Genomic DNA, 27,592 nt, shown 5'->3' with positions numbered 1-27,592 from the left:
TCAGTGTTCGCTATCTATTGACTGCAGGCGGATCGTATCGCTCAAGCTAAGCAGCCACACTGTTGTAAACAATGTTTACAATCTCTTCTAGCGCTGTATAACGGATATAAAGATGTCTCAGACTTCATGTAGAATTTGATAAGCTCTGCTGTGATCCAGCCATGGACATGTTTAATAAAGTGACGGCTTTTCTGCAACAGGCCTTGGAAACGGTGAGTAAACACTGACTTTTGACTGTCTTCAAACTAGCCTGTTAGCTTAGCCTAGCAACTGCTCTTAAGAAACCTACCTGTTGCGCGATACAGTAAAACTTTATAGAAGTGTTAAAGACGTATTTACCTGCTATATATGAACGAAATATACATTTAGATAAACTGCCAGTGTGTTGTCACTTCGTTCAGTGCTTTATGTGAAGATATACACATTGTCTTAAGTTTAGCTTTGGTGCTAAAGCAGTTGAACGTAAACCCAAAATAGCGGTGATTAACTATTATTGCTTGTTACATTCATAGATGCGGTATTTATAAACAGTGAAGGTTATATGTGAGGTTTTTTATTGGTCATAGACTGTTGGCTTTGTCATTTGGAAAGTTTGTTCACGTGGAAGGTGCAGAAATGCGCAGGTCTGGACAAGTTTCTGACAGGAAGAGGAAAAAATGTCCTTAAAACCCCACACACCCATACACTCACACACAAATACATCTATATACATCCATAAAATAATTTAATTCCTAAACCACACCTAAAATGTCTTGCCATTATAACAAAATGTAAACCAAGTGGCAAAACAAGTCTTTTTCTTAATCTTTAAAACTATTATTACTCAAGATCACATTTATGTTTTACAGTGAAGGATTTAGCATTTACTAACTAAGTGTTTAATGATCATAAAAGTAATGAAAGTGTAACTGCAGTAAAATACTGTTGATTCTGTTGTTATATTTACAGAGGGAGCCGTCGATAAACCTGCTGGACTCTTTTGTGGATCACTGGAAAGCAATAACCAACTATTACATTGAGACTACAGGTAAAACAACATGTGTACATTTAGATTAAGCAGTTATTTACTATGCGTTTGGGTGTTTATAACACACAGGTATGAATTATGCCGTGCCTTAGGCAAACAAAAGAGGATAGTTTCAAATGCCTGTTTGTCTCATGTACAAAGATGAGTCTCGTCCGGTGAAGCAGACAGACATCCCATGGCGGCTCAGACAGATGCTGGACATCCTGGTGTATGAGGAGACACAGCAAGGAGAGGAAACGGGTCCCTGCATGGAGTACCTGCTCCAGCACAAAATACTAGAGACACTTTGCACGCTGGGAAAAGCACAGGTATGAAGGCACAGCCTCAAGACAGAGATTAAAGATATTTAAAGCTGTCACTGAACTGAAATGTTTCTTGTTTGTACAGTATCCTCCCGGCATGAGTCAACAAGTGATGCTGTTCTTCTCTAAAGTCCTGAATCAGATCCAGAAACCTGTGCTGCATTTAATCAATGTCTATCGGCCCATACAGGTAAGACATGTGCTGTTACTGTATGAAAAATATATGATTGTGCTTTTGTGGTAAAATAACTTATGTCAGTAAAATACAAACTGTTCAGAAAGTTTGGAGTTGGTAATATATATTTTTTTATATTTTTAAAAGAAGTCTCTTTTGCTCACCAAAAGTGTGTTTATTTGATCAGAAAAACAGTAAAACATTAAAAATGTGAAATATTATTGCAAGTTAAAGTATCTGTTTTCTAGTTCAATATAATTTAATATATAATTTATTTCTGTGATGCAAAGCTGAATTTTCAGTATCATTACTCCTGTATTCAGTGTCACATGATTCTTCAGAAATCATTCTGATATGCTGATTTGCTACTCAAGAAAAAATTGTTTTTATTATCTATGATGAAAACTGTTGTGCTGCATAATAAGTTAGTTACTTTTTTAAAAAATAATAGAAAGTTCAAATGAGCAGCATTTATTTTAAATATATTTGTTTTAACCTGTCACAGTACAACAATTTTATTTTGTTTAGAGTTTATTTCTGTACACTGTAGATTTTTAACATTTTGGTAGCATATACATGCTGTTCAAAAGTTTGGATGTGTAAGATTTGTATTTTTTTGTTCTTTGTTTTTTAAAGAAGTCTCTTTTAAACATCATGGCTGCATTTATTTGATCAAAAATACAGTAAAAAAACAGTAATATTGTGAAATATTATGGCAATTTAAAGATATTGTTTTCTATTTTAATATACTTTAAAATATAATTAATTTCTGTGATGCAAAGCTGGATTTTCAGCATCATTACTCCAGTCTTCATTGTCACATGGTTTTTCAGAAATCATTTTAATATGCTGATTTATTATCAGTGGTGGAAACAGTTGTGATGCTTCTTATTTTTTGGAACCTGTGATACTTTTTTCAGGATTCTTTGATTTAAAAAAAAAAGGGTTCCGAAAAAATATGAAGCATCACAACTGTTTTCAGCATGAATAAATAAGTTATTCAGCATATTAGAATGATTTCTGAAGGATCATGTGACATTGAAGACTGGAGTAATGATGCTTTATTATATTTTAAATTTAATAAAAAAAAATAAGTACAAAAATAAAAATAAAAAAAATGCATTTAAGAAAAATACTTTATTTATATCTTTTATATTGCAATAATATTTCACAATAATATAATTATTTACTTTTATTTTGTGTTTTTTTGCATTTTTGATCAAATAAATGCAGCCTTGATGAGCATAAGAGACTTTAAAAAAAATAAAAAAATGAGGTTGCTTTACTGTGAAGTGGACCCTTGAAAATAAAATCTAATTTTCCTTTTTTCTCCCTCTCTGTTATAGAAACTGATCCATTTATGTGGCCTCCCTGATTCAAAGACTGAAACTGAGGAGTCTCAGTTTATATTTGCTGTTTGCGCTCGTGTCAAAAAAGACCCTTATGTCCTCAACTATATCCTTGAGGTACTTTCTTCATCATGTCCTCTTTCACTACTGTGTTCATTGTCATTTAAACTCATTTAGAATGTGAAGCTAACAAACACATCCACATCTCCATCACAAAGATTACCAAACACTTTCAGAAGAGGTGCAGCTCTACCTCAGACGAGGCTGGGGCGGACGGCTGCAGTGGAGCCTCCAGTCCTGAGAGGGCTCCGTCTCCACCGCCTCCCTCTTCCAGCACTGCCTCCTCCAGTTCAGCACAGAGCGGAGCTCATCCCTCCAGCTCACCTCACACAGCCACTGGCATTATCCCTGTACTCATGCACCTGGGGAAAAGTCAGGTGAGTCATTGTGAAACGATATAAGACGGGCTGTTTTTAAAGAAATAAAGTGTTTTTTTGTGTAATATTTTTTTCATGTTTTACTTTTTTGCAGTTTTTTTTTTTATTAATACACATTTTCTTTTAATTTATTTTATTAGTAATTATTAATTTTGTCTGAGGAAGGCCTAGAAATCGGCTACAACCTCATAGTTTTTAAAGTATTTTTTGTGTAATATTAAAATCAAATCTAATTAAAATAAATCTTTTACTTCTTTGCCATTTTTATTTTTTATTTATTAATAGACATTTCATTTGTTTTAATTAAGTTTTTTTTTAAATTATTGATTTTGTCTGAAGAAGGCCTAGAAATTGGCCACAACCTCACAGTTTTAAAGAAATAAAGTGTTTTTCTGTATTTTTTTTCTTCATGTTTTACTTTTTAGCAGTTTTTTTATTAATACACATTTCATTTGTTTTAATTGTTTTTAGTGATTATTAATTTTGTCCTATAAATTGGCCACAATCTCAGTTTTCAAAGACATTTTACTTTTTTGCAGTTTTTATTTTATTTTTATTTATTAATACACATTTTCTTTTAATTTATTTTATTAGTAATTATTAATTTTGTCTGAGGAAGGCCTAGAAATTGGCTACAACCTCATAGTTTTTAAAGTGTTTTTTGTGTAATATTTTTTAAATCTTTTACTTTTGCCATTTTTATTTTTTATTTATTAATACACATTTCATTTGTTTTAAGTTTTTAGTAATTATTGATTTTGTCTGAAGAAGGCCAAGAAATTGGCCACAACCTCAGAGTTTTAAAGAAATAGTGTTTTTCTGTAAAATTTTTTCTTTATTTAACTTTTTTCCGTTTTTTTATTAATACACATTTTCTTTTAATTTATTTTATTAGTAATTATTAATTTTGTCTGAAGAAGGCCTAGAAATTGGCCACAACCTTTTAGTTTTTAAAGAAATAGTGTTTTTTGTGTGTCTTTTTTTTTAGTGTTTTACTTTTTTGCAATTTTAATTTTTTATTTATTAATACACATTTTATTTGTTTTAATTAAGTTTTTTAATTATTGATTTTGTCTGCAGAAGGCCTAGAAATTGGCCACAACCTCACAGTTTTAAAGAAATAAAGTGTTTTTTTGTGTAATTTTTTTTAAACATTTTACTTTTATTTTTTATTGTTTAATTATTAATACAGATTTTGTTTGTTTTAATTAAGTTTTTTAGTAATTAATTTTGCATGAAGAAGGCCTAAATATTGGTCACAACCTCATAGTTTTTAAAGAAGACATTTTACTTTTTTGCAGTTTTTATTTTATTTATTAATACACATCTTATTTGTTTTAATTACGTTTTTAGTAATTATTAATTTTGTCTGAAGAAGGCCTAGAAATTGGCCACAACCTCATAGTTTTTAAAGAAATAAACTGTTTTTTTGTGTATTTTTTTTTTTTTTTTAATGTTTTACTTTTTTGCAATTTTTATTTTTATTTATTTAGTTAGTTTTTTGAGATGAGTTGAGTCTCCTCTACAGTTGGTCAAGTGCCTACATTTAGAATCTGGAGCATTTAATGTTAAGTACAATTTAATTTGTACACTTTTAAGCCCTATTTTTAAGATTTAGACAACATATACAGTAGAGTCAACCAAATTTTGACACCCAACGTTTCTATGAAAAATTAGGTTGCAATACACTCTATGAAGTGGACCCTCAAAAATAATGCATAATTTACACCCTCTTGTCACTCTGTGTTAGAGAAAATGATACTTGCCGCTCGTTGGTTTGGCAAAGAACCCATGTGCTAAACAAAAACGGTACAGTTGTTTGCAATATTTGTAAAAAACAAACAAAAAAACAATTTATAGTTCAGTGATGTGTTGTGCATTAAAACCAATGAATTTTACTTTTAGAATCAAGTATAAAATGCCAGATATGCAACTTGGTGTGGATAGTTTTGTGTAAAATCTAATTTGTGATCTACTGTGCCATTTATCTGATCAGACTTGCTTTTGACTGGAGTTCATAATCATTGTTTTTAAAGAGACTCTCTGACCTTCTTGCTTTTAGAAAAGTCGTGTTGTGCTCAGATCCATGGAGAGTTTGCTGCTGCTGGTCAGTTTGCCACAGGAAGAGACTGGACATCTGCTGGCTGAGAAAACGCCGCTGTGTGATCTACTCGCTCAGAGACTGACTGAACTTTACTGCCTCATTCCCTCATCACTCGACCCCACAGACATTCACAGCTACTCTGGTGCACAGTGGAGGTGAGTGTTTGATATGAAGAAGTGTTTACACTTACTTTATTTGTCGACGTGTTTGTTATCGTCTTACTGTAAACATTCATCCTGAAGAAGTGTTGTTGGTTTTTCAGGGATCAGTTCACACAGGACAGTGAGGAGGAGAGCCAGTCATTCCCTGGCAGTGAAAACGTCCACAGGTTCTTCTGCTTTTTGGACTACTGCAATGAACTCACCAAGGAAGCACCAAGGGTTTGACCAAATCATTATTTTTGTGTTGATCGTGTGTGTGTGTGTGTGTTTGGTTTAGTTTAAAAAATGTCCTGAAGAAAATTTACTTGGCTGAGTGGAAGACACTGTGTCCAATTTCCAAAAATAGCTAATAATAAATTAGCTATTTTTGCTAACAACCTTGAAATAACAGTAATTAAAGTGATTAAATTTGTTCAAATTAATGTCAAAAACCTTGATGATATTTACAAATAGCCAGACTTTTAACTCTTCCTCCATAAAGCCTGGTTCACATTGCAGATAATTCAGTTTTTGGTTTATTTAGTTATTTATTTATTTATTTCATTTTTTTGTTTTTTAAAGCTGTTTGTTTTTGTTTTGATTTATACTTTACTATTACTTTTTTTGTTTTGTTTTGTTTTGTTATTTTTGCTTTTTGTTTTGTGATATGTGAAGGCTGTTTTTAAAGGGATCGTTCACCCAAAAATGAAAATTTGATGTTTATCTGTTTACCCCCAGGGCACCCAAGATGTAGGTGGCTTTGTTTCTTCAGTAGAACACAAACAAAGATTTTTATCTCAAAGTGTTGCAGTCTGTCAGTCATACAATGGCAGTCAATGGCTACCAAATCTTTGAGCGTAAAAAAAACATACACAAACAAAACTAAATTAAACCCTACGACTCGTGACGATACACTGATGTCCTAAGACACGAAATGATCAGTTTGTGTGAGAAACTGAACAGTATTTATATCATTTTTTTTTTTACCTCTGATTCACCGCTATGTCCTACTGTCCTGAGCGCATGCACAGCATCTGGTGCGTGTACACGCTTTGTTGTAGTATACACAAGCGCCGGAAGCGCTCTGCACTAATACGTCCCTCATTGTTTACACAGTGCACAGAGATGGAAGTCAACCACTTTGTACACTTTTAAGCCCCATTTTTAAGATTTAGACAACATATACAGTAGAGTCACCAAATTTTGACACCCAGTGTTTCTATGAAAAATTAGGTTGCAATACACTCTATGAAGTGGACCCTCAAAAATAAAAAAACATGCTTTTATTATTAGTTTTTATTAGTTAATTTCGTAAGGGCACCTTTACAAATAAAAAGGACACATACAATGATCTTGTTCACATACTGTTTGATGTGAAAAAAGGTATTAATCATCCTAGGTCCCCTCCTAGGTCTCTAAAATCATCAGGGGAAAAATGATCGCTGCAGACTCTCAAAAGTTTTAGTAAGTTTATGGATGTGTTGATATCCAGCTGAAGAGCAAGAAACCATAACTTCAAGCGATCAGGCTCATTAGTTGGGAATCAGTGAAAAGTCAACAATCCCGCATGAGTTTGCGCAAGAAAACGTAAGCTTTTAGCTTTAAATGGGTTTGAACAATCAGGATAAGCGCAAGTAAATACCATTTTGAATAACCGTCATACCCACAATCTCTGTGCAGTGTAAACAGTGAGTGACATATAAGCGCAGAGAGCGTACACACGTCATGCGCCAAATGCTGTGCATGCGCTCAGGACAGTAGGATATAGCGGTGAATCAGAGGTAAAAAAATAATATAAATACTGTTCAGTTTCTCGCACAACCCGATCGTTTCGTGTCTTAGGACATCAGTGAATCGTCACGAGTCGCAGGGTTTAATTTGGTTTTGTTTGTGTATGTTTTTTTAACTCTCAAAGATTTGGTAGCCATTGACTGCCATTATATGACTAACAGACTGCAACGCTTTGAGTTAAAAATCTTTGTTTGTGTTCTACTGAAAAAACAAAGTCACCTGCATCTTGGATGCCCTGGGGGTAAACAGATAAACACCAAATTTTCATTTTTGGGTGAACTATCCCTTTAAGTTGTATTTGTTTTTTTTAGTAATTATGTTTTTTTTTTGTATGTTAGTTGTTTTTTTTTATTTTGTTTTTGTGACAGAAAGCTAAAAAAATTAGTATTTAATTGATTATTTATTAATATACAATATGTTTGTTAAATTTAAATATGTAATTAGTAATAATTAATTAAAGTTATTTTTAATGTCCTGCTTTTTGAATCTGGAGCATTTAATTCTATGTACAATTTAATTTTATAGCACCGTTTTTAACATTTAGACAACATAGTCACCAAATTTTGACATGAAATGAAGCACCCATCGTTTCTATTTGCTTTTTGTTTTGTGATAATTAAAGCTGTTTTTAAGTTGTTTTTTTTTTTTTTTTTTTTTTAGTAACATTTTTTTGTTTGTTTTGTTATTTTGTTTTTGTGATGTTTGAACACTAATTTAAATAAATTTGTTTTATCTTAACTTTTTTTTAATCTATTTATTTTATATATATATATATATATATGTATATGTTTTTAATTAGTTTATTAATATATATATGTAATTTTTATACCATTTATCTTAAAAAGTTATAAGTGTGTGTGTGTGTGTGTATGTATAGCCTTTTAATAATGAACATAAATAGTATAATTGTCAAAATTATACAATCAGTCGTACTGATTATAAACGTAGAGTATAATTATGTATTTTTTACTGTAGGTACTTGGTTCTAAAATGGCCAGAAAAATTCACCTTCAGTGGCTTAAAGGAGTCATTGAGCCTCATCTGCTTCAGATGTGAGTAGAAAACATGAATCTGAATTGTGAGCTTACAGCATGACAGGAAGAGTAATGCTCATTTTAAACTCTGGTTGTCCAGGTCAGAGGTTGGGATCCTGGTACACACCGCTCTACTATCCTGTTCTGTACGTCACATACATTCACCTGCGCTCCTGGAGGAACTAGTGCAGTTTCTGCTGGGCAGCGACACACATTGCGAAAAGCGACAGGACACGCATACACACATTCTACGTTACCGCCTTATTGAACACTGCAACCACATCTCAGACGAGGTAACTGGGCTAAATGATTAATACCTTTTCACTGTTGGGAGCATCACTGTGTGTTACAATTTGTCTTTTGCCCTTTGTCAGATCAGTATCACAACATTACGTCTCTTTGAGGAGCTTCTGAAGAAACCCAGCAAGAGCATCTTGACCAATCTGGTGCTGCGAAATCTTGAGAAACGCAGCTACAGGCTGCCCGGGTCAGGGGTCGTGGACGAGACACAGAGAGCGGAGAGTGATGTTCTGGAAGAGTCTGAGTGAGCAGAGAGACTGAACACAGATTCTCTTACTATGTTCTCATGGTGGATTATCATTGATCTCTCACTGTCTTTATCCTTCAGGGAGCTGGAAGAGGATCCCTTCTTTACAGACATGTATGAAGACAGTGGGTTCGGCGGCCAGGAGCCTCTTCTATCTCTGCCCAGTGTCAGAGAGAGACGTAATCCCAGTGTGCACACAGAAGTTGCAGACCTCGTCAACAGGTATCATTAGAAGACAATTAAAGGAATAGTTCACCCAAAAATAAAAATTCTGTCATTTATTACTCAGCCTCATGTCGTTCCACTTGTAAGACGTTCGTTCATCTTCTGAACACAAATTAAGATATTTTTAATGAAATCTGAGAGCTTTCTGACCCTGCACAGACAGTAACGGAACTGACATGTTTAGGGTCCAGAAAGGTAGTAAGAACATCATTAAAATAGTCCATGTGACATCAATAGTGCAACCGTTATGTTATGAAGTTACATGAATACTTTTTGTGCGGAAATAGTTCACGAAAGTACCATGTTGTTATTTTTGTTTTCTTTGCATACGAAAAGTATTCTTGTAGCTTCATAACATTACGGTTGAACCACGAATGTCACATGGACTATTTTACTGATGTCCTTACTACCTTTCTGGGTTTTATAAGTGTCAGATGCGTTGCTGTCTAAGCAGGGTCAGAAAGCTCAGATTTCATCAAAAATATCTTAATTTTTGTTCCGAATGGTTTGGAACGACATGAGGGTGAGTAATGACAACATTTTAATTTTTGGGTGAGCTATCCCTGTAACGTTCTGTTTTGTAATATAAAAATTGAACTTTTAAATAGCTTATTAAAAAGTTTATTGTAGCATCAAACAGGGTTTGTACAAGATGCTTAAAGTGCTTGAAAAAATTTTGAAATTTAAGTCCTGGAAATCCCTTTAAAATGGCAATATTACTGAAGAGGTACTTGAAAAGTGCTTGAATTATTGAAAGATATCTATGAAATAAGTGTTTAATTTTTTCAATAAATACATATCTTTTCACGCAAAATTCACGTAATTCAAAAAACATTGTACTTTTTTTTGCTCATTGCAGTTAGAGAAGTTCACTTCCAAAACAAAAATTTACAGATAATTTACTCACCCCCTTGTCATCCAAGATGTTCATGTCAATGAAAATAAGTGGTAAAATGCTTGTGCTGAATACACGAAAAGAGAAACAGATGAACCAAATTAATTGAGCCATTTATGCTGGAACCGCTTCAGCTGACTCAAACTGCGGACTTCAGTCATTTATTTCAAGCGATTCATCAATCATTTGATTTAGATTGGAACTTCACAAATCATTTGATTTAGATCGGAACGGGTTCGAAATTCACTTCTCGAATTGAATGATTCAAATCAAATGAAGACCTGATCTAAATCAAATGATTCTGGATATGCAAAATTCCTATCTGACCTGAAATGATGGTTTACAAATCATTATTCAGATTGAAACTTTGGAGTGTGGATCGCGAATCATTTGATTTAGATCTGAACCTTGGTGTGAGTTCGCGAATTATTTGATTCAGTTCAAGACTTTGGAGCGCGTATGACGAATCATTTGTTTCCTGGACTTTGAAGCGGTTTTGTGAAAGTTCTGGAATTTCATTTTATAGTATCTGTACAAACCCTGATTGAAATTCATAGGTTTTCTGTTTTATTTTTTTCCATATTATTACACTAAAGTTAAGCGGATCTTCAACTAAAGCCTATGAATTTTTAATAATTAATGTTTTTATTCAGCATGGATGCATTGAACTGATCAAAAGTGAAATACAAAGATTTCTATAATATATTTCAAATAAATTCTGTTCTTTTAAGCATTCTATTTTGTGATTTACAATATATAGAGAAGTGGTCAAATATCATACAATTAATTGGCGTGGATATGTTTGATGTTGGCGTATTACTAGTCTATACATTGATTCTAATTTTTTTTTTAATTTTATTAGCTTCTTGTGTTTAGTGCCCCAAGAGGCAAAAACATCCCATCTGGTGCAAGGAGCAGGATATGACACATACGTTCATGATGCACACAAACTGGTGAGTTGACATACTAAAAACAAACTAAAAGGCAATGTTTTGTGTTATTGAACAATTTGACTTCATGCAGTGAGTCAAGCCAAATGTACAGCAACTGTCAACTGTGAGCAAAAACTCACAAAACTTGCTTTTTCTAGTTTGTTTTTTCAAATAGGTATTCTGACACTAAAACTGCACCCTTTTCTCTCTCTATAGTTAAAAGAATGTACAGCTCTTTCAAAGGACTGGAACTGGCCAGATTCTGCCAAAACCACTGAAACCAGCCTGGCTACAGACTTCTATGAAGGGTACTTCCTACAAATCCTGTTTGACAGGATTGCACGCATACTAGAGCAGGTAGAGTAGTAGGCCAAAACAGATTTTTATTTTATCTTAAAGGAGAAGTTCACTTCCAGAACAACAATTGCAGATAATGTGCTCACCCCCTTGTCATCCAAGATGTTCATGTCTTTCTTTCTTCAGTCTTAAAGAGAAATTGTGTTGGGATCGTTTACAACCGCATTTGGGATCGTTTGAAGCCGCATTTAAACTGCATTTTGTAAGTTCAAACTCAGGGCACCATAAAAGTCCATTTTATGAAGAAAAATCCTGAAATGTTTTCCTCAAAAAACACAATTTCTTTAAGACTGAAGAAAGAAAGACATAAACATTTTGGATGACAAGGGGGTGAGTACATTATCTGTAAATTGTTGTTCTGGAAGTGGACTTCTCCTTTAATTTTACTTTCAGCGTTAAATGTGCATATCATGATACATGGCTGAAATGCATTCAAAATGTTTGATAGCTTATCTAAATACTTAATGAGACCTGTAAATTCAATGTATAGTCAGTAAGTTAAAAAAAATCATTTGATTCAGTTTAAACTATTTTTTCTGTGTTTTCTCTGTTTCCCTCTGCCAGCCATATGAGTTGAATCTGCAGGTGACGTCCGTTCTGTCCAAGTTAGCTGTTTTTCCTCACCCTCACCTGCATGAGTACCTGCTAGACCCGTACATCAGCCTGAGCCCTGGAGCACGATCCCTCTTCTCCACTCTAGTCAGGGTGAGAACTGTGTTAAAGGAGAAGTTAACTCAAAAGTTGTACTCAACCTCTCGTCATCCAAGATGTTGATGTCTTTCTCTCTTCAGTCGTGAAGAAATTGTTTTTGAGGAAAACATTTCAGCATTTCTCTCCATATAGTGGATTTCCATGGTGCCCCCGAGTTTGAACCTCCAAGATATGGATTAAATGCAGCTTCAAAGAACTCTAAACAATCCCAGCAGAGGAAGAAGGGTCTTATCTAGCGGAACGATGAGTTATTTTTTAAAAGAATACAATTTATATACTTTCTAACCTAAAATTTTCATCTTGTATAGCTTTGCGTGAGAATTGTGTATTCTGGTTCAATACAGTTAGGGTATGTCAAAAAACTCCCATCTCATTTTCTCCTCCAACTTCAAAATCGTCCTACATTGCTGTTTTACCTTTTTTTGTAAAGGGCATTTGATCATCTTTGCATGCTCACTTTGTAAACACTGGGTCGGTACTTCTGCAGTGATGCAGGACGATTTTAAAGTTGGAGGAGAAAATGAGATGGGAGTTTTTCGGCATTTCCCTAACTGCCTTGAACCAGAGTTCATGCAGAGCTAGACAAGATGAGCATTTGAGGTTTAAAAAGTATATAAAATTGTTTTGTTTTTTTTAAGAAAATAACCAATTGTTTTGCTAAATAAGACCCTTCTTTTTCGGCTGGGATCATGTAGAGCCATTTGAAGCTGCATTTAAACTACATTTTGGAAGTTCAAACTCACGGGCACCATAGAAGTCCACTATAAGGAGAGAAATCCTGAAACGTTTTCCTAAAAAAAAAAAAAAATCAATTTCTTTGTGACTAAAGAAAGAAAGACAAGAACATCTTGAATGACAAGGGGGTGAGAGAATTGTTGTTGTGAATGAAAGCGTGTTACCCAATGTGCTCTGTCTGCCTCATTTATACAGAAAACACGAGCATTTTGTTTTTCTGTAGGTGATCGGAGATTTAATGCAGAGGATCCAACACATCCACAATGTGACAGACAAACTGATGATGATCAGGAGACAGCTGCTGGGACTGGAGGAGGAGACTATGTAAGACAGACACTGCATGTGTTAAAGGGACAGTTCAACCTAAAATATATCACCTTGCATTATTTATTTAAATATCCCCTCCCATAAATTCTGCGTCTGAAAGGGAAACTAGGAATCTTATACCAGACAACTTTGTAAAAGATTACAGAGAAATACTGGGCATCAAATAATCAAGGATCAGGCTTTCACAACAAACTCGTGCAAAACGTGCCTCTTGTTGCTTGGAGACACAGGACGAATGTAAACAATGTGTTCTGAAATCAGTTTGTAATTTTAAACGTTTAAAAAAAATAGAATTTTGGTTGAACTATCTCTTTACAGGGTCATCGGATATAGAATTATATCCCCTTTTTTCAAATCAAGCCATTCTCAACATCTTGTCTGTGTGATGTCACAAAAGACCAGGCCGCTCCCACGATAGTTGATTGACACGACTATCTTACCTTGGACCCGCCCTGAATGAGCTGTAAACAGTCCAACCACCATTGTTTGGACTCTGGTGCAGGGGAGGACAAGAATATCTCAGATTAAGGTGTTTTGTTGTTGGATGTAATAATGAACGTAGCAGTCGTCATTTACTCCTGACATCTGAGCCACTGAAGATGCAGAGGATTAACGTTACTTTCGTTTTTGAAGGAAATGCACCCAGTGATCTACATAAGTGCATACATGCATTTTTTTATGCATATTTGCAAATCGCTTTTCTTAATAATGTGCTAGGTAGCAAGTTTCATGGCTAAATGCGGCTAAAGTAAACAGCACTGCTCGTCACCTCACAAGAGAGGGGCGGGGTGGACAGAGCTCATTAGCATTTAAAGGCAAATGCAATAAAACGGCTTGCTCTGAAAAGGGCTGGTTTTAACAAGGTAAAAAAGGGTTTTGCACTACCACTGAGAAATTTTAACTAAAGTATGTTATAGACTTCTCATTAAGACCCTAACAAATCATATCAACTTGTGGAAAATGGGCATCCGATGACCCCTGTAAGAAGCATTTATACTGTGTAAATGTCAGACTGACTTAATGTTTTGACTAAATACAACATCTTTATACATGGATCTGTTCTGTCTGTCAGGGTGGATCATGTGACCCTTTTAAAGGGTGTGATAGTTCTGGAGGAGTTCTGCAAGGAACTGGCTGCCATAGCATTTGTCAAACTACCCGTAGAAGAGCAGTGAACACATGATGCTGAAACCAAAGACTACACAGAGGATCAGCACCCAACATCTGTTGTTGGCTCCATCACTGGGAGAAAACCGATTTGCACAGAACTGAGTTAAGTGGCAATATCTATAGACATAAAAGTCACTTTAGTTGAATGTTGTCAGGGAGGAGTCAACCCGTCTGATGGCAGTTTTGCCCAAGAAAAAATATTTTTAAAGATTTCAGACTGCCGCTACAGGATTTCACAATGACTCTGTGATGTATAGTACAAAGTCGCTTATTCTTCACAGTTGCACATTTTGCTGAATGATAACATTTCACTGTAAGTGGAAGCAATAGAAAAAAGTTTTTACTACATACTATATTTTATAGTTTTAGGCCCAATCAGTCAGGTCTCTTTGACTATTATGGTCCGTCACATCTATTAATGTTTTTTCATTCAGATGTGCACATCAAAACCTGATCTCAGAACAGAATTCATACATTATGGATTTTAAGCCATTGCACATCCCTTTTTTCTGAAATATTTAACTGGACTTAAGTATATCATAATGGTGTGTAAAGTTATTTTATTTATCTTTAATCTACTTTTCTAAAGCCTGTGAATAATCAGTGTTTTATTTTTCTCTATGTATGTTATATGGCTAAATCAAAGGGCCAGAAGATACACAGATTTGTTTGCTTTGTGTGGTTGTGATTTGCCATTGGCCGGTACTCACAACAGATCTTTATTTATATAGAGGTCTTATGTGACAACTGTACACGATACATGCTTATTTCTGCTGTCACAGCATTAAACTCCTTAAATATAAATGCAGATTTCATTGCCTCCAATGTCTCCGTTGTAATAACTTAAATAACTCTAAATGCTGGAATGCCACTCTCTCGTGAATGCACGTATGACAGATTATGGTTTATAAAGTTTTAAATATGGATATTTTTCTTACACAAATGCATCGATTCACTTCAGAAGGCCTTTATTAACCCCTGGAGCCATTTTTTATGATGGATTGATGCACTTTATTGGACTTCAAAATCTTAACACCCATTCACTGCCATTTTAAACCTTGGAAGAGCCAGGACATTTTTTAATATAACTCTGACCGTATTTGTCTGTAAGAATAAAGTCATATACTGTACACCTAGGATGGCTTTTTTGGTGAACTATCCTTTTTATGACGAAAGTCACATAGTTGAAGTAAAGCTGCTGTAATTAAATTGTAGACAATTCAATGTCTTCAGTAAAGAATCCAAGAGATGTTCTCATTCATAGGCTTTGAACAGGCAAGACAGACCCTTCTTGAATCTTTTGCAGTATCTCAGTCCTCAAGCTCTTATTGGTCACTTCATGCCATCTGAAACCATCATTCTCTGTTTTCGGTAGACTGTTGACACTGATTTCCTCTTCTTCCTCCTTGTACTCCAACAGCACGAGAGTGTTTAAACACACTCCGTCAGTTTGGCCGGGAGCTCTCCCACTGTGCTGCACTCCCAGAATCCCGCACGTGTTCACGCTTAGCTGCTCATAAACGGAGGGCATGCAATCCTTAACCAGCTTTTTTGCAGTGACCATGAGAGTTTGTGCTTCGACTGAGGCCACAACAGGAAGTTGGGAGTCCTTGCTCACCAAAAGCCATATGCGTTCCTCCTCACCATTTTCAAGGTTAGCATCACTGGAGGTGAATGCGAGAAGAAGCCTTTGACACACTACGTCACAGGGTAAGTTGACAGGCTGTAACTCTGAGCACCAAGGACTTTGGCGGTATCTTATCCCAGCATCAATGAGGGTGAGAATGTCACTTTTGCGAATATTCTTAGGCAGAGATTCGCGATCGTACCATTGAGCTTGCAGGGAGTCAGCGTTTGCTTCTTTTGGCGTCTTCAGAGAGCCCCCTGGTGGGTGGAAGAAGCAACGAGAGATCCACTAAGCAACTGTATGACATCTATATAATTATTTACATATCTATGTTTACATATCTAACCTGTTTTCTCAGCCAGAAAAGCAAAGCGGATCCATCTTGGCCCTTTTTCTTGAATTTGGAGCAGTGTGATTGGCTTACAATCTATTCCTGCCTCCTCTTTCACCTCTCTCTTTAAGGCTTCTTCAATACTTTCCCCATCTTCCATACGGCCTGCAGGGAGATACCATGATCCAGGACACGTTGCCTTCGCCTCCTGAATCATCAACACCTCATTCTGTGAAACAAAGACACATATGCACATCTTAAAGCTATGTGTAACTGATAAAATATCTACAGTTGAAGTCAAAAGTTTACAGAATCTGCAAAATGTTAATTATTTTACCAAAATAAGAGTGATCATACAAAATGCATGTTATTTTTTATTTAGTACTGACCTGAATAAGACATTTCACATGAAAGACGTTTACATGTAGTCCACAAGAGAAAATAATTTAGTTGAATTTATAAAAATGACCCTGTTCAAAAGTTTACATACGCTTAATTCTTAACACTGTGTTGTTACCTGAATGATCCACAGCTGTGTTTTTGTTTAGTGATCATGAGTCCCTTATTTGTCCTGAACAGTTAAACCGCCTGATGTTCATCAGCAACATCCTTCAGGTCCCACAAATTCTTTGGTTTTCCAGCATTTTTGTGTATTTGAACCCTTTTTAACAATGACTGTATGATTTTGGGATCCATCTTTTCACACTGAGGACAACTGAGAGACTCATATGCAACTATTAAAAAAGGTTCAAACGCTCACTGATGCTCTATAAGGAAAAACAATGCATTAAGAACAGACTTTTTGAATTTTGAAGATCAGGTTAAATGTAACTTATTTTGTCTTCTGGGAAAGAAGCAAGTATTATCTGTGGCTTGTGAAGGGCAATACTAAATGGAAAAAAAAAAAAAAAGACATTTAGGCAAAATAAGAAAAATGTACACATCTTCATTCTGTTCAAAAGTTTACACCCCCGCTCTTAATGCATGTTTTTTCCTTCTGAAGCATCAGTGACATTTGAACCTCACGTAATAGTTGCATTGAGTCCCTCAGTTGTCCTCAGTGTGAAAACATGGATCTCAACATCATACAGTAATTGTTGGAAAGGGTTCAAATACTCAAAAATGCTGAAAAACCAAAGAATTTGTGAGACCTGAAGGATTTTTCTGAAGAACACCGGGCAGTTTAACTGTTTAGGACAAAGAAGGGACTCATGAACAACTATGATGTAGTTACATGGTGTAGCTTTTAAGACAGACATTTTATACTAGTCATTTGAGAAAACATCTACTTTGCATGGATGCACGTCCACGGGTTCATCGTCTGTGTACTCCGGCTCAGAAAGGTAGAGTATGTCAAAAAACTCCATGTTATTTTCTCCTACAACTTCAGAATCGTCCAACATCATTGTACCTTTTTGTTTGTAAACAGTGTTTGACTTACTTGCACTTTCTTAGTCTTTGTGCGTTCGCTTTGTAAACACTGGGTCTGTAGTTCCGCCTGACCTTTCAATGTGATTCAGTAGTACGTGAACGTGCATCCCAGAGCCTGTGCTACACAAGCTTTTGTGCTTAAAAAGTATACAAATTATTATTTTCTGAAAAAAAATGACAGATCGTTTCGCTAGATAAGGCCCTTCTTCCTCGGCTGGGATCGTTTAGAGCCCTTTCAAGCTGCATTTAAACTACATTTTGGAGGTTCAAAATCGGGGCACCAATGAAGTCCATTAAATGGAGAAAAATCCTGAAATGCTTTCCTCAAAAAACATAATTTCTTCACGACTGAAGACAGAAAGACAAGAACATCTTGGATGACAAGGGGGTGAGTAAATTATTTGTGAATTGTTGTTCTGGAAGTGGACTTCTCCTTTAATGCACGTTGTTATTCTTCTCCCAGCTAATGAACCGGAAGTCTCACCCATAATCTTCGCGTTGAAGAAAAAGGTATCTTATTTTTTACTTTTACCACACTGATACCACATTTTTAAGAAGCTGACACTACATCTAATCTAATAACAGAACCTAAGAAACGTATTCAGCTATAAATCAGCTAACAATAGTATCTTCGAAGAATGTTTTGCTAACGCCCTGGTGAAAAAAACAGCATGTGGTCTGACCAGCATAAACCAGCAAAGGACCAGCTTAAACCAGCATCAAAACATACCTACCAGCATATGCTGTTTTTTTCACCAGGACGTTAAATAAGGAAAACGTTATTTCTAAATGTTCTCATCAAGTTTTAAAATTGTTTTTTTCCTCTCCCTCTCCCTCCCTCTCTCTCTCTGTCTCTCGCGAGTGACATTATATTTGATTAATTTGCAAACTTTATGGGAAAATTACTTTTGCAAACAAGATAACTTTGAACCAACGTTCTATTAATATTACTGGAAGAACGTTTGTTCTAAACTTTGAGAGAACCAGAACGTTAGCCAAAGTTCTGAGAACGTTCTCTGTTATTTGTGAAAACTGAATTATTTGGGGAAATGATTTTGTGAGTACATGTAAGGTTTGCACTTTGGCAATTCTCACATTACCTTAGAGTTGAAGATGATCGCACAGACCGCAAAGCATGTGTCTTTCCGTGTGACCGGCTTCTTTTGTTTAGGAGCTAAGTGAAGCTCGGTTACCTCCAGTCCCTCTCCCTTCAAAACTCTCTCCACCGTCTCCTCCAGGGACATGATGAAAAACAACCCAAAACAGACGCTCTAAACATATGTTAAAAGAACGTATATTAATAATGTGTATCTATTCATCTATTAATAATGTAATAACATTGGTGCGTGTTTTTTATTGGATAGCGTCTGTGCAAACAACCTGTCAGTCTAACAAAACACTTGTCAAACCTGTTGCTCCTCGCACAAGTCTCAAAAACGAATGTCGGTATAAATTATAAATTATGTTTACGTGATTTGACCACCAGACGTCGATTGTTTCATCCGTCTTTACTAGAATTATTTCATTTAGTTAAATAAACAAGTGCGGTGATGCAGAGGCATGTCGACCGTGAGAAGTATATTCAGAATGTAAATAAACGCGTATTTTATTTTTTACATAATTTGATTCTGTAGGAAAACACAACAAAATTTATAGAAAAACTTGCCTGGTGATCGACGTCACAAAATAAAATATCTGTTCACAGTCTGCACGTCGCCCAGCATCAATATAACAAGGCTGAGGTAACTTTCCCTTTCGACTTCATCTGATACTTTTCCGGATTTTTCAGCACATGATGATCGGAAACGATTTTCCTCAAACGAAAGTTTATGATTTCTTGCCACATCTATTTGGATAATCTTAGAAAAGTAAGTTTGCAGACTAGACTATGTAAAAATTGCCGGGGTGAGTTTATTGGTAGACCAGGCACTTTAAAATATTGTAAACACTATTTTAACAAACTGATTTAACTAGTAATAAAAACTCCCATCAACGTTACTTCAGTAAGATTTATTACAAAACATACAGCAGGATAAGTCATATATCATATAATGCAAAGATCTTAGTATTTATTTCCCCCGAAACACTCAGATGTGTTGATAAACTATAAGATATATAGTTTAAATGAAAAATTAAAATGTGTGAAAGTGATTTAAGTTAAAACACTTTCCAAGCAGCAGGTAAACAAACCCTGAAAACCCTGTAACAACTTTCCTCATGCACATTATAATTCACATTATGTGACTTAGAATATATTATATAATTTATTTGTGACCCTGGACCACAAAACCAGTCATAAGGGTCAATTTTTCAAAATTGAGATTTATATATCACCAGAAAGATGAATATATAAGCTTTCCATTGATGTAAGGTTTGTTAGGATAGGACAATATTTGGCTGAGAAACAACTATTTGAATATATGGAATCTGAGGGTGCAAAAAAACCAAAACACTGAGAAAATCGCCTTTAAAGTTGTCCAAATGAAGTTCATAGCAATGCATATTACTAATCAAAAATTAAGTTTTGATATATTTACAGTAGGAATTTTACAAAATATCTTCTTGGAACATGATCTTTATTTAATTTCCTAATGATTTTCGGCATAAAATAAAAATCAATAATTTTGACCCATACAATGTATTTTCGGCTATTGCTACAAATATACCTCAGTGACTTAAGACTGGTTTTGTGGTCCAGGGTCACATTTGATAAAACATTAACCACAGTGACCGACATGGAGGTAGTGCTCTTTTTGCAGAGGTAACTGTACACACTGGTCCTTAGCTGTACTATAATGTGAAACGTGAAAATATTTGCTGTACTAGTTAGTAATGTAATATGCAAATATAAAAATAAACAGATACTTTAATGCTGCATTGCCCTACATGAACAGACATAGAAATTACTAAACCCATCTCATATAAAATATCATAATCTTACATTATCATCATACATGCACCCATACATCATGACTTTCTCTTAACAGCATTCATTTTTATTAAACTGTTCATATAGATGAATAAGATGAAGTGCTATTTGTTCAAATAGTGCTGACCTACAGCTATATTCCCTGCCTAAGTATGAGAGTCCCTTGTGAAAAAGAAATACACTTCAGTGTACTTTTAAAAAGAGTACCTATTACAGAAATAACATACTTCATAATAATATACTCAAGTATGAACTAAACCATGTTTTTGGACACTTTATTGCATGTTGTTTACATTGTAACCTTTAAAAAGGTGCTAAAATTAGGTGTAAATAAGTACAAAAAATAAATAAGGAGCAAATAAGTGTACTTGACAATATAATTTTTAAAGTCATGTATTTGAATGTTTTCAAAATTACACATAATGAAGCTGCAATTTAGTGTTTTTAAAATATTAACTTTAAATATAACAATAACACACAGCACTTAAAATTATACTTTATGTATTAGTTTGTCAGTCAAAATTTCAAAATAAGTGTATCTTTAAGTACACTTAAGTGTCCTTGTTATTATATCTGCAAGTACAGTTTTTAAAAATATACTTTTAATATTTGAAGTACTCTTCAAGTGTGCAATCAATATAATTAAGCACACTTCCTTTTCACAAAGGGTTACATATTTAGAACTTAAATGCCTATTTTTTTAAAAATCTATTATAATTGCAACTGTATAGTGTATGTATTTCAGTGCATATTAGAAGTAATATTTGGTTACATTTCACCAGAGCGAAGCAGAGCAGACACCAATGAGGGAAAGATATACCTTATATGGCCACTGAACATGCTTTAGAAACATTGAGCCTTGGTGCTCATTTGGAAGATGCAGATTCAGTTCTGGTTCAGAGCATCAGTATGGACAGTGAATAGGCAGAACGGCATTTTCTTTAATCCTCTGTATTATCTTTCCCCTCAGACTCTGATTGGTCACCTCATGCCATCTGTAAGTGTCACCCTTCAGTGGTGGTGGGCTGCTGATTTCAGCCCCGTCGTCTGAATTATCCAACAACACAAGCGTGTTGAAACAAATCCCGTCTGTTTTCCCTGGAATTCTCCCATTGTGCTGCACTCCCAGAATGCCACAGGTGTGAATGTTTATGGTTGATGAAGGCACGCACTCCTTTACCAGCCTGTGCGCAGCCCGCGGGATGGTGTCGAATGCATTAACTGATACTGCTATAGGGAGACTGGGATGAGAAATGGCATTATTGCTGCTCAGCAGCAGCCACAGACGATGCTCCTCGCTGGTATCTATGAATGTGAGGAAAAGTCTTTGGCAGATAACAGGACATGGGATGTCAACGGGTTGTAACATAGGGAATGAGGGATTTCGGCGATATTTTATTCCAGCATCAATAAGGGGCAGTATGTCATGTGCACGAAGAGGAAGTGGGGACTCACGGTCCCACCACTGAGCTTGAAGGGATTCAGAATCTGCCTCTGCCGTCGTCTTCAGAGAGCCACCTGGTGGCACAATGATAAAAAAATAAACATTTTTCTTTGCTGAAAAGTACTTTCTAGCTTTAAAACATACTTAACTGGATAATGACTGAACATTTTACCTTTCACACAGAAAAAAAGGGGCCAGAATTGTACCTTTTGGGGTACAACAACTTGTCACTGGAGCAGTACCCTTAAAAAGACAGTTTTACCCCTAATAAGTACATATTAGTACCTTAATGGTATGTATTACTACTCTAAGGTACTAATATTTACCTAATGGGCTAAAAAAGGTACAAAGATGTCCTTTTAAGGATACTGCTCCAGTGACAAGCTGCTGTACCCAGGGTTTCTGCAGGTTTTATGATGGTAAATTGAAGACTTTTTAAAAGCCCTTTTTAAGACCAACTAAGGAAAATTTAAAGGGGTCATCGGATGCAAATATCACTTTTACATGCTGTTTGAACATTAATGTGTGTTGGCAGTGCATGTACAAATCTACCCTATAATGATAAAAATCCATGCAGTGGTTTTTAATTAATCTGTAAAAATAATATCCCCTTTTTCAAATCGAGCCATTCTCAGATGCCTGTCATTGTGGCGTCACACCGACAGAGGCCGCTCCCACGATAGTTGATTGACATGAGCGTCTTACCTCAGATAAGCTGTAACAGTCCAACCTCCATGTTTTGATGCTGGATCAGGGATGTAAGGTAGACAAGAATTGAGCAACTGAGGTGTTGTGTTGCTGAATGTAATAATGAACATAGTGGTTGTCATTTACTACTGACATCTGAGCTGCTGAAGATGCAGTGGATTAGGTTTGAGGTAATGCACCTCCAGATCTACATATATCTGTCTATGTTCGCACGAATCATTCGTGATCCAGCTTCACTTTTTTTTTTTTTTTTTTTTTTTAATCTTTGCAATCGCCTTTCCTAATAATGTGCTAGTTAGCAAGTTTAGCGGTTAAACGCGGCTAAAGTAAACAGGCTCGTCACTCCACAGAGAGAAGAGAGGGGCAGGGAGAGAAGAGCTCATTAACATTTAAAGCAACCTCGACCAGAATGGGATGATTTTTGCAGAGCTGATTTTGGCAAGGTAAAAGGGTGTTGTTTTACACAACCATTGAGAATTTTTAACCAAAGTATATTATAGCCTTTTCATTAAGACCCTAAAGAATCATATCAACTTGTGGAAAATGGGCATCCAATGACCCCTTTAAGGGAAAAAAAATTGAAGGGAAAACAATACAGCAATATGTTCTCTATACATACAGTATAGTTTGAGTTTTACGTTCACTTTCAAATTAGCAGCGATTCAGCATCTAGCAGTTGTTTGTTTTTAGTTTGTTTGAGTTTTCCCTCTTTTCTTCACTTTCCTTCGGTTTTAAGTAGCTTGTAAAAGTGTTGTGCGCATTAGCAAAACAAATAAGAAAACTTGGAAGCACAACATACACCTTGATGTAATATAAAATAATAATAATAAAAAAATAACAGTTTGAATAAATTAAAATCAGCAAACACTGTGAAACCAAATAAATATGAAACTTCCACTATGACCTTAGAATAAGGCGCTTTTAAATTTTTTTCTGAAACACTCTTCTTGTCGGTCAGTCATGCATTTTTAGTACTATAAAAAAAAATCAAAACAACAAGTTCTAACAACCTAAACCATGTAGCACAGAAATTACGCTTTTGCTTTACTTTAAAATGAAACATGAGGAAACAATCCCTCATGAAAATTAATGCCACGATCATATGAATTTAAGACATTTTCAAGGCCTTAATTCACAGAAAAGCAATTTAAGACTCCTTGACCCCTTTTTTCAGTGTGTTTGGAAAAATTAATAATAAAAAAAATAACATAAGTAAAAATTTGTTACAAACTTGAAAGTAGAGAATGGCAACCACATTGCAAATCTGGGTTGCATGATATTGAAAACAATCAAACAAACAAAAAAAGATAACAGAAGTAAAAAAAAAAATGTGTTGGATTGTTACAAAGTAGAGAATGCAAATTAGAGTTGCATGATACTGGGGGGAAAAGTGAAAAAAAATGAAATATTTAATATTTCTGCATTTTACTTTTTGAAAAAGTTTATACCAGAAGTACAAAAATTGTTATTGGATGTTGATTGTTACAAACTTAAAAGTAGAGAATGGCAACCACATTGCAAATTGCATTGGATTGCATGATATGAAAAAAAAACAAAACAAAACACCATTTTATTTTCCTGCAATATATACTGTGATAGGAAAAAAATATTTTAACCAGATGACTTGTTGGGGAGTGCATCTGCAAAGAAAAAATAACCGTTTATTATTTTTTGTTTTTGTTTTTTCACTTTTTTTTCCTTCGAAAAGCTTTTTGAGTGAAAAATCCTTTTAGGGCTGAATGATGTGGGGATTTTTTTTTTTAAAGAAATTGGTTTTACTCTTTACAAAAATCAGCTTACATCATTACGTTTTATAAAGAAAAAATCTATTTCCACTCAAGTTTTCATAGGCCACTTCCTGCTGTTTTTGACCAATTCAATATTTATAAATATATTTAACAAAATAAATATTGTAATAATGCTACTGTACTGTAAAAAAATACTTTATTTTACTGTAAAATTACAATACTAATATATACATCTTAATCTCTTCATTTTCAAATGGTATGCACCTTATTTTTTCCATAAGAGTGTTTGGAAATTTCATGAGTCTGGTTTTTATCCGCATCCAGCTATTTTAAGCTGTACAAAACAGCTCGTTTTGCTGCATGATATTGCAAATTGGTGTGTCTAACCGTGTTATTTTAATATATTATCTTCATTATGAACACACTGGTTTTACTGTTTACTACACGTAGTTATTCTTCTCCGTATTTCTCTATAGCGGCTAATGAACCGTAAGTCTCACCCACAGGCTTAATTCTGCATTGAAGAATAAGGTGGATACCATCAAGCTTTTAGTTTGTTGGGTTGCCTGCAAATAAACATATGCCAGTTTCAGACTGCATTTACACTGTGTTTGTGTATCTCAGAAGGGCTTTATTCACAGTAAAAGGATGACGTCTTTGTATCAATGCCACACTTCACTATTAAATCACAATCTGTGAAATGTAACAGTCACACTATGCCATATTGCAATACTATTTGTTTATATTGTTTTGCCATAAAATCAGTCAGTCTAACCTGTTTCCTCAGCAAGGAAGACGAACCGAATCCACTTGGGCCCTTGTTCTTGAATCAGCAGAAGTGTGATTGGCTGGCAGTCTATTCCTGCCTCCTCTTTGACCTCCCTCTGCAGCGCCTCTAGAATGCTTTCACGCTCCTCCATACGACCCGCAGGGAGGTACCATCTGCCGTGACACTCCGGCTTTGCCTCCTGAACCATTAACAGCTCGTCCTGTATGACACGAAGAAAACACACATGCACAACTTTTGTGTCTAGACAAGTTCACATTAACCACGGGTAGTGAAGTACTGACCTGAATAAGATATTTTACTTGAAAGACATTTACATATAATCCACAAGAGAAAATAATAGTTGAATTTATTAAAATGACCCCATTCAAAAGTTTACATACACTTACATTGTTACCTGAATGATCCACAGCTGTGTGTTTTTTGTTTAGTGACAGTTGTTCATGAGTCACTTGTTTGTCCTAAACAGTTAAACTGCTCGCTATTCTTCAGAAAAATCCTTCAGGTCCCACAAATTCTTTGGTTTTCCAGCATTTTTGTGTATTTGAACTCTTTCCAACAATGACTGTGTGATTCTGAGATCCATCTTTTCACACTGAGGACAACTGAGGGACTCATATGCAACTATTACAGAAGGTTCACATGCTCACTGATGCTCCAGAAGGAAAAACGATGCATTAAGAGCCAGAATGAAGATGTGTACATTTTTCTTATTTTGCTTAAATACCATATTTTTTCTTCATTTAGTACTGCCCTTCAGAATCTACAGAATATACTTAAATGATTCCCAAAAGACAAAATAAGTTAAATTTACCCTGATCTACAAATTCAAAAAGTTTTCAGCCCAGCTCTTAAGTATCTGTAAGCGTTTGAATCTTCTTTAATAGTTGCATATGAGTCCCTCAGTTGTCCTCAGTGTGAAATGGTGGATCTCATAATCATACAGTCATTGTTGGAAGCGTTCAAATACACAAAAAAAGATGAAAAATAAAAAAACATTAGTGGGACCTGAAAGATTTTCCTGAAGATCAGCAGGGAGTTTAACTGTTCAGGACAAACAAGCAACTCATGAACAACTATCACTAAACAAAAAAAAAAAAAACATCTGTGGATCATTCAGGTAACAACACAGTATTAAGAATCAAGAATTTATAAATTCAACTGTTATTTTCTCGTGTGGACTATATGTAAACATGTGAAATATCTTATTCAGGTCAGTACTAAATTAAAAATAACATGCATTTTGTATGATCCCCTCTTATTTCTGTAAAATTTTTAACATTTTGAAAAAATCTGCAAGGTGTATGTAAACTTTTGACCTCAACAAATGTTCATATTTCAAATCTATCTAGGAATTTAAAATATGACTGATCTTTTAATATCTGGATTATGTCTAAGAAGGTTTATGATGTTAAATAAAATGTCCTGAACATTTGGAGAGTTATTTGAATTTTAAGATAAAACCCTCTTTAATATCATGCCTTGCTACAAAACTATTTTCAGCCAGTAAAAAAGAAAAAAATATCACGCTCCCAGTGAAATTGTACAACCCATTAGTGGAACTAATTAAGATACATTTGGCCAAGGGCTGTTTGGAATAAACAGACACTGGACAGACTATGACACCATCCTTACCTTTGAGTTGAAGATAACTGCGCTGACAATATAACACACGCTTTTCCTCAGTGTGACAGGCTTCACTTCTTCAGGGACTGAATCAAACTCTCCTACCTCGAGTCCCTCACCCTTCAAAATCTTCTCTAGATTTTCCTCCAATATTTGTACCGTTGAGTCCATATTGGAGCTGCCTTGATTCCACTATACAACACAATGAATATGATTATCAGAAAGTGGCTGTTTCAGATACAGTGATTGCATACAGACACAGCAAGTTTAGGCATCATCACACTTCAAAACTAAACCAAAGTGCCAGTGAAAATCCTTTAACCCTCCATACAAAAAGTTATTTTCTATTTCCATATGAATCCACCTATGTAAAATAGTCACAAATAACGTTACACTTCAAAACCTCTGCTGTTAGATGTTATAACTGACATCTTGTTTATCAACTACAGGCTTTCACAACAGATCGTATGAAGAAATGACAGTTACCCGGTGTTCACACTTAAAAGTTAGCAGCATAAACATACGGTAAAACAAGTAAAGTCATCCAATATAATTAAGCATTGTTATTAAAATCCTAACCTAACACCTCCCGTCATGAAAGAGATAATAAATACACCGAAAGCAAAGCATAGATTTGACTCAAAGCATCAGTTGTTGGAACTCTCGCGATAACGTGCGACACTTCCTTTGGGGGCCGAGTCAA

At 35.0% G+C, this 27,592-nt stretch overlaps 3 protein-coding genes across 5 annotated transcripts; 1 reads left to right on the top strand and 2 right to left on the bottom strand.

Moving 5' to 3' along the window:
* On the top strand, window positions 1-14,906 carry fhip2b (FHF complex subunit HOOK interacting protein 2B). The gene is made up of 17 exons (XM_051116622.1): window positions 1-212; window positions 949-1,027; window positions 1,169-1,335; window positions 1,415-1,519; window positions 2,851-2,970; window positions 3,072-3,290; window positions 5,353-5,549; window positions 5,657-5,774; window positions 8,301-8,377; window positions 8,460-8,652; window positions 8,734-8,903; window positions 8,988-9,128; window positions 10,889-10,979; window positions 11,175-11,315; window positions 11,880-12,020; window positions 12,985-13,085; window positions 14,161-14,906. The coding sequence occupies exons 1-17, from the start codon at window positions 162-164 to the stop codon at window positions 14,261-14,263; spliced, it is 2,214 nt and encodes a 737-aa protein (XP_050972579.1). The 5' UTR covers window positions 1-161; the 3' UTR covers window positions 14,264-14,906.
* A 543-nt stretch (window positions 14,907-15,449) lies between these two features.
* Window positions 15,450-19,625, bottom strand: LOC127169352 (8-oxo-dGDP phosphatase NUDT18-like). Of its 2 annotated transcripts, XM_051116655.1 has the most exons (4): window positions 19,314-19,625; window positions 18,748-18,918; window positions 16,232-16,445; window positions 15,450-16,142 (listed from the first exon to the last, which is right to left on the bottom strand). In XM_051116655.1, the coding sequence occupies exons 2-4, from the start codon at window positions 18,889-18,891 to the stop codon at window positions 15,517-15,519; spliced, it is 984 nt and encodes a 327-aa protein (XP_050972612.1). In that variant the 5' UTR covers window positions 18,892-18,918; window positions 19,314-19,625; the 3' UTR covers window positions 15,450-15,516. The 2 variants fall into 2 exon arrangements, with proteins under 2 accessions (XP_050972612.1, XP_050972614.1); XM_051116657.1 differs by having other exon boundaries at window positions 18,748-19,625.
* A 7-nt stretch (window positions 19,626-19,632) lies between these two features.
* LOC127169349 (8-oxo-dGDP phosphatase NUDT18-like) lies at window positions 19,633-27,546 on the bottom strand. 2 transcript variants are annotated; one of them, XM_051116649.1, is made up of 4 exons: window positions 27,376-27,540; window positions 26,899-27,081; window positions 25,252-25,465; window positions 19,633-22,094 (listed from the first exon to the last, which is right to left on the bottom strand). In XM_051116649.1, exons 1-4 carry the CDS (start codon window positions 27,409-27,411, stop codon window positions 21,481-21,483), a joined length of 1,047 nt encoding a protein of 348 aa, XP_050972606.1. In that variant the 5' UTR covers window positions 27,412-27,540; the 3' UTR covers window positions 19,633-21,480. The 2 variants fall into 2 exon arrangements, with proteins under 2 accessions (XP_050972606.1, XP_050972607.1); XM_051116650.1 differs by having other exon boundaries at window positions 19,634-22,094; window positions 27,469-27,546.
* Window positions 27,547-27,592: the final 46 nt, after the last annotated feature.

This window comes from Labeo rohita, chromosome 8 (assembly GCF_022985175.1).
Source record: "Labeo rohita strain BAU-BD-2019 chromosome 8, IGBB_LRoh.1.0, whole genome shotgun sequence".
Taxonomy (NCBI): domain Eukaryota; kingdom Metazoa; phylum Chordata; class Actinopteri; order Cypriniformes; family Cyprinidae; genus Labeo; species Labeo rohita.
The sequence above is the reverse complement of the archived record's forward strand: the minus strand, read 5'-3'. Positions and strand labels throughout refer to the sequence as shown.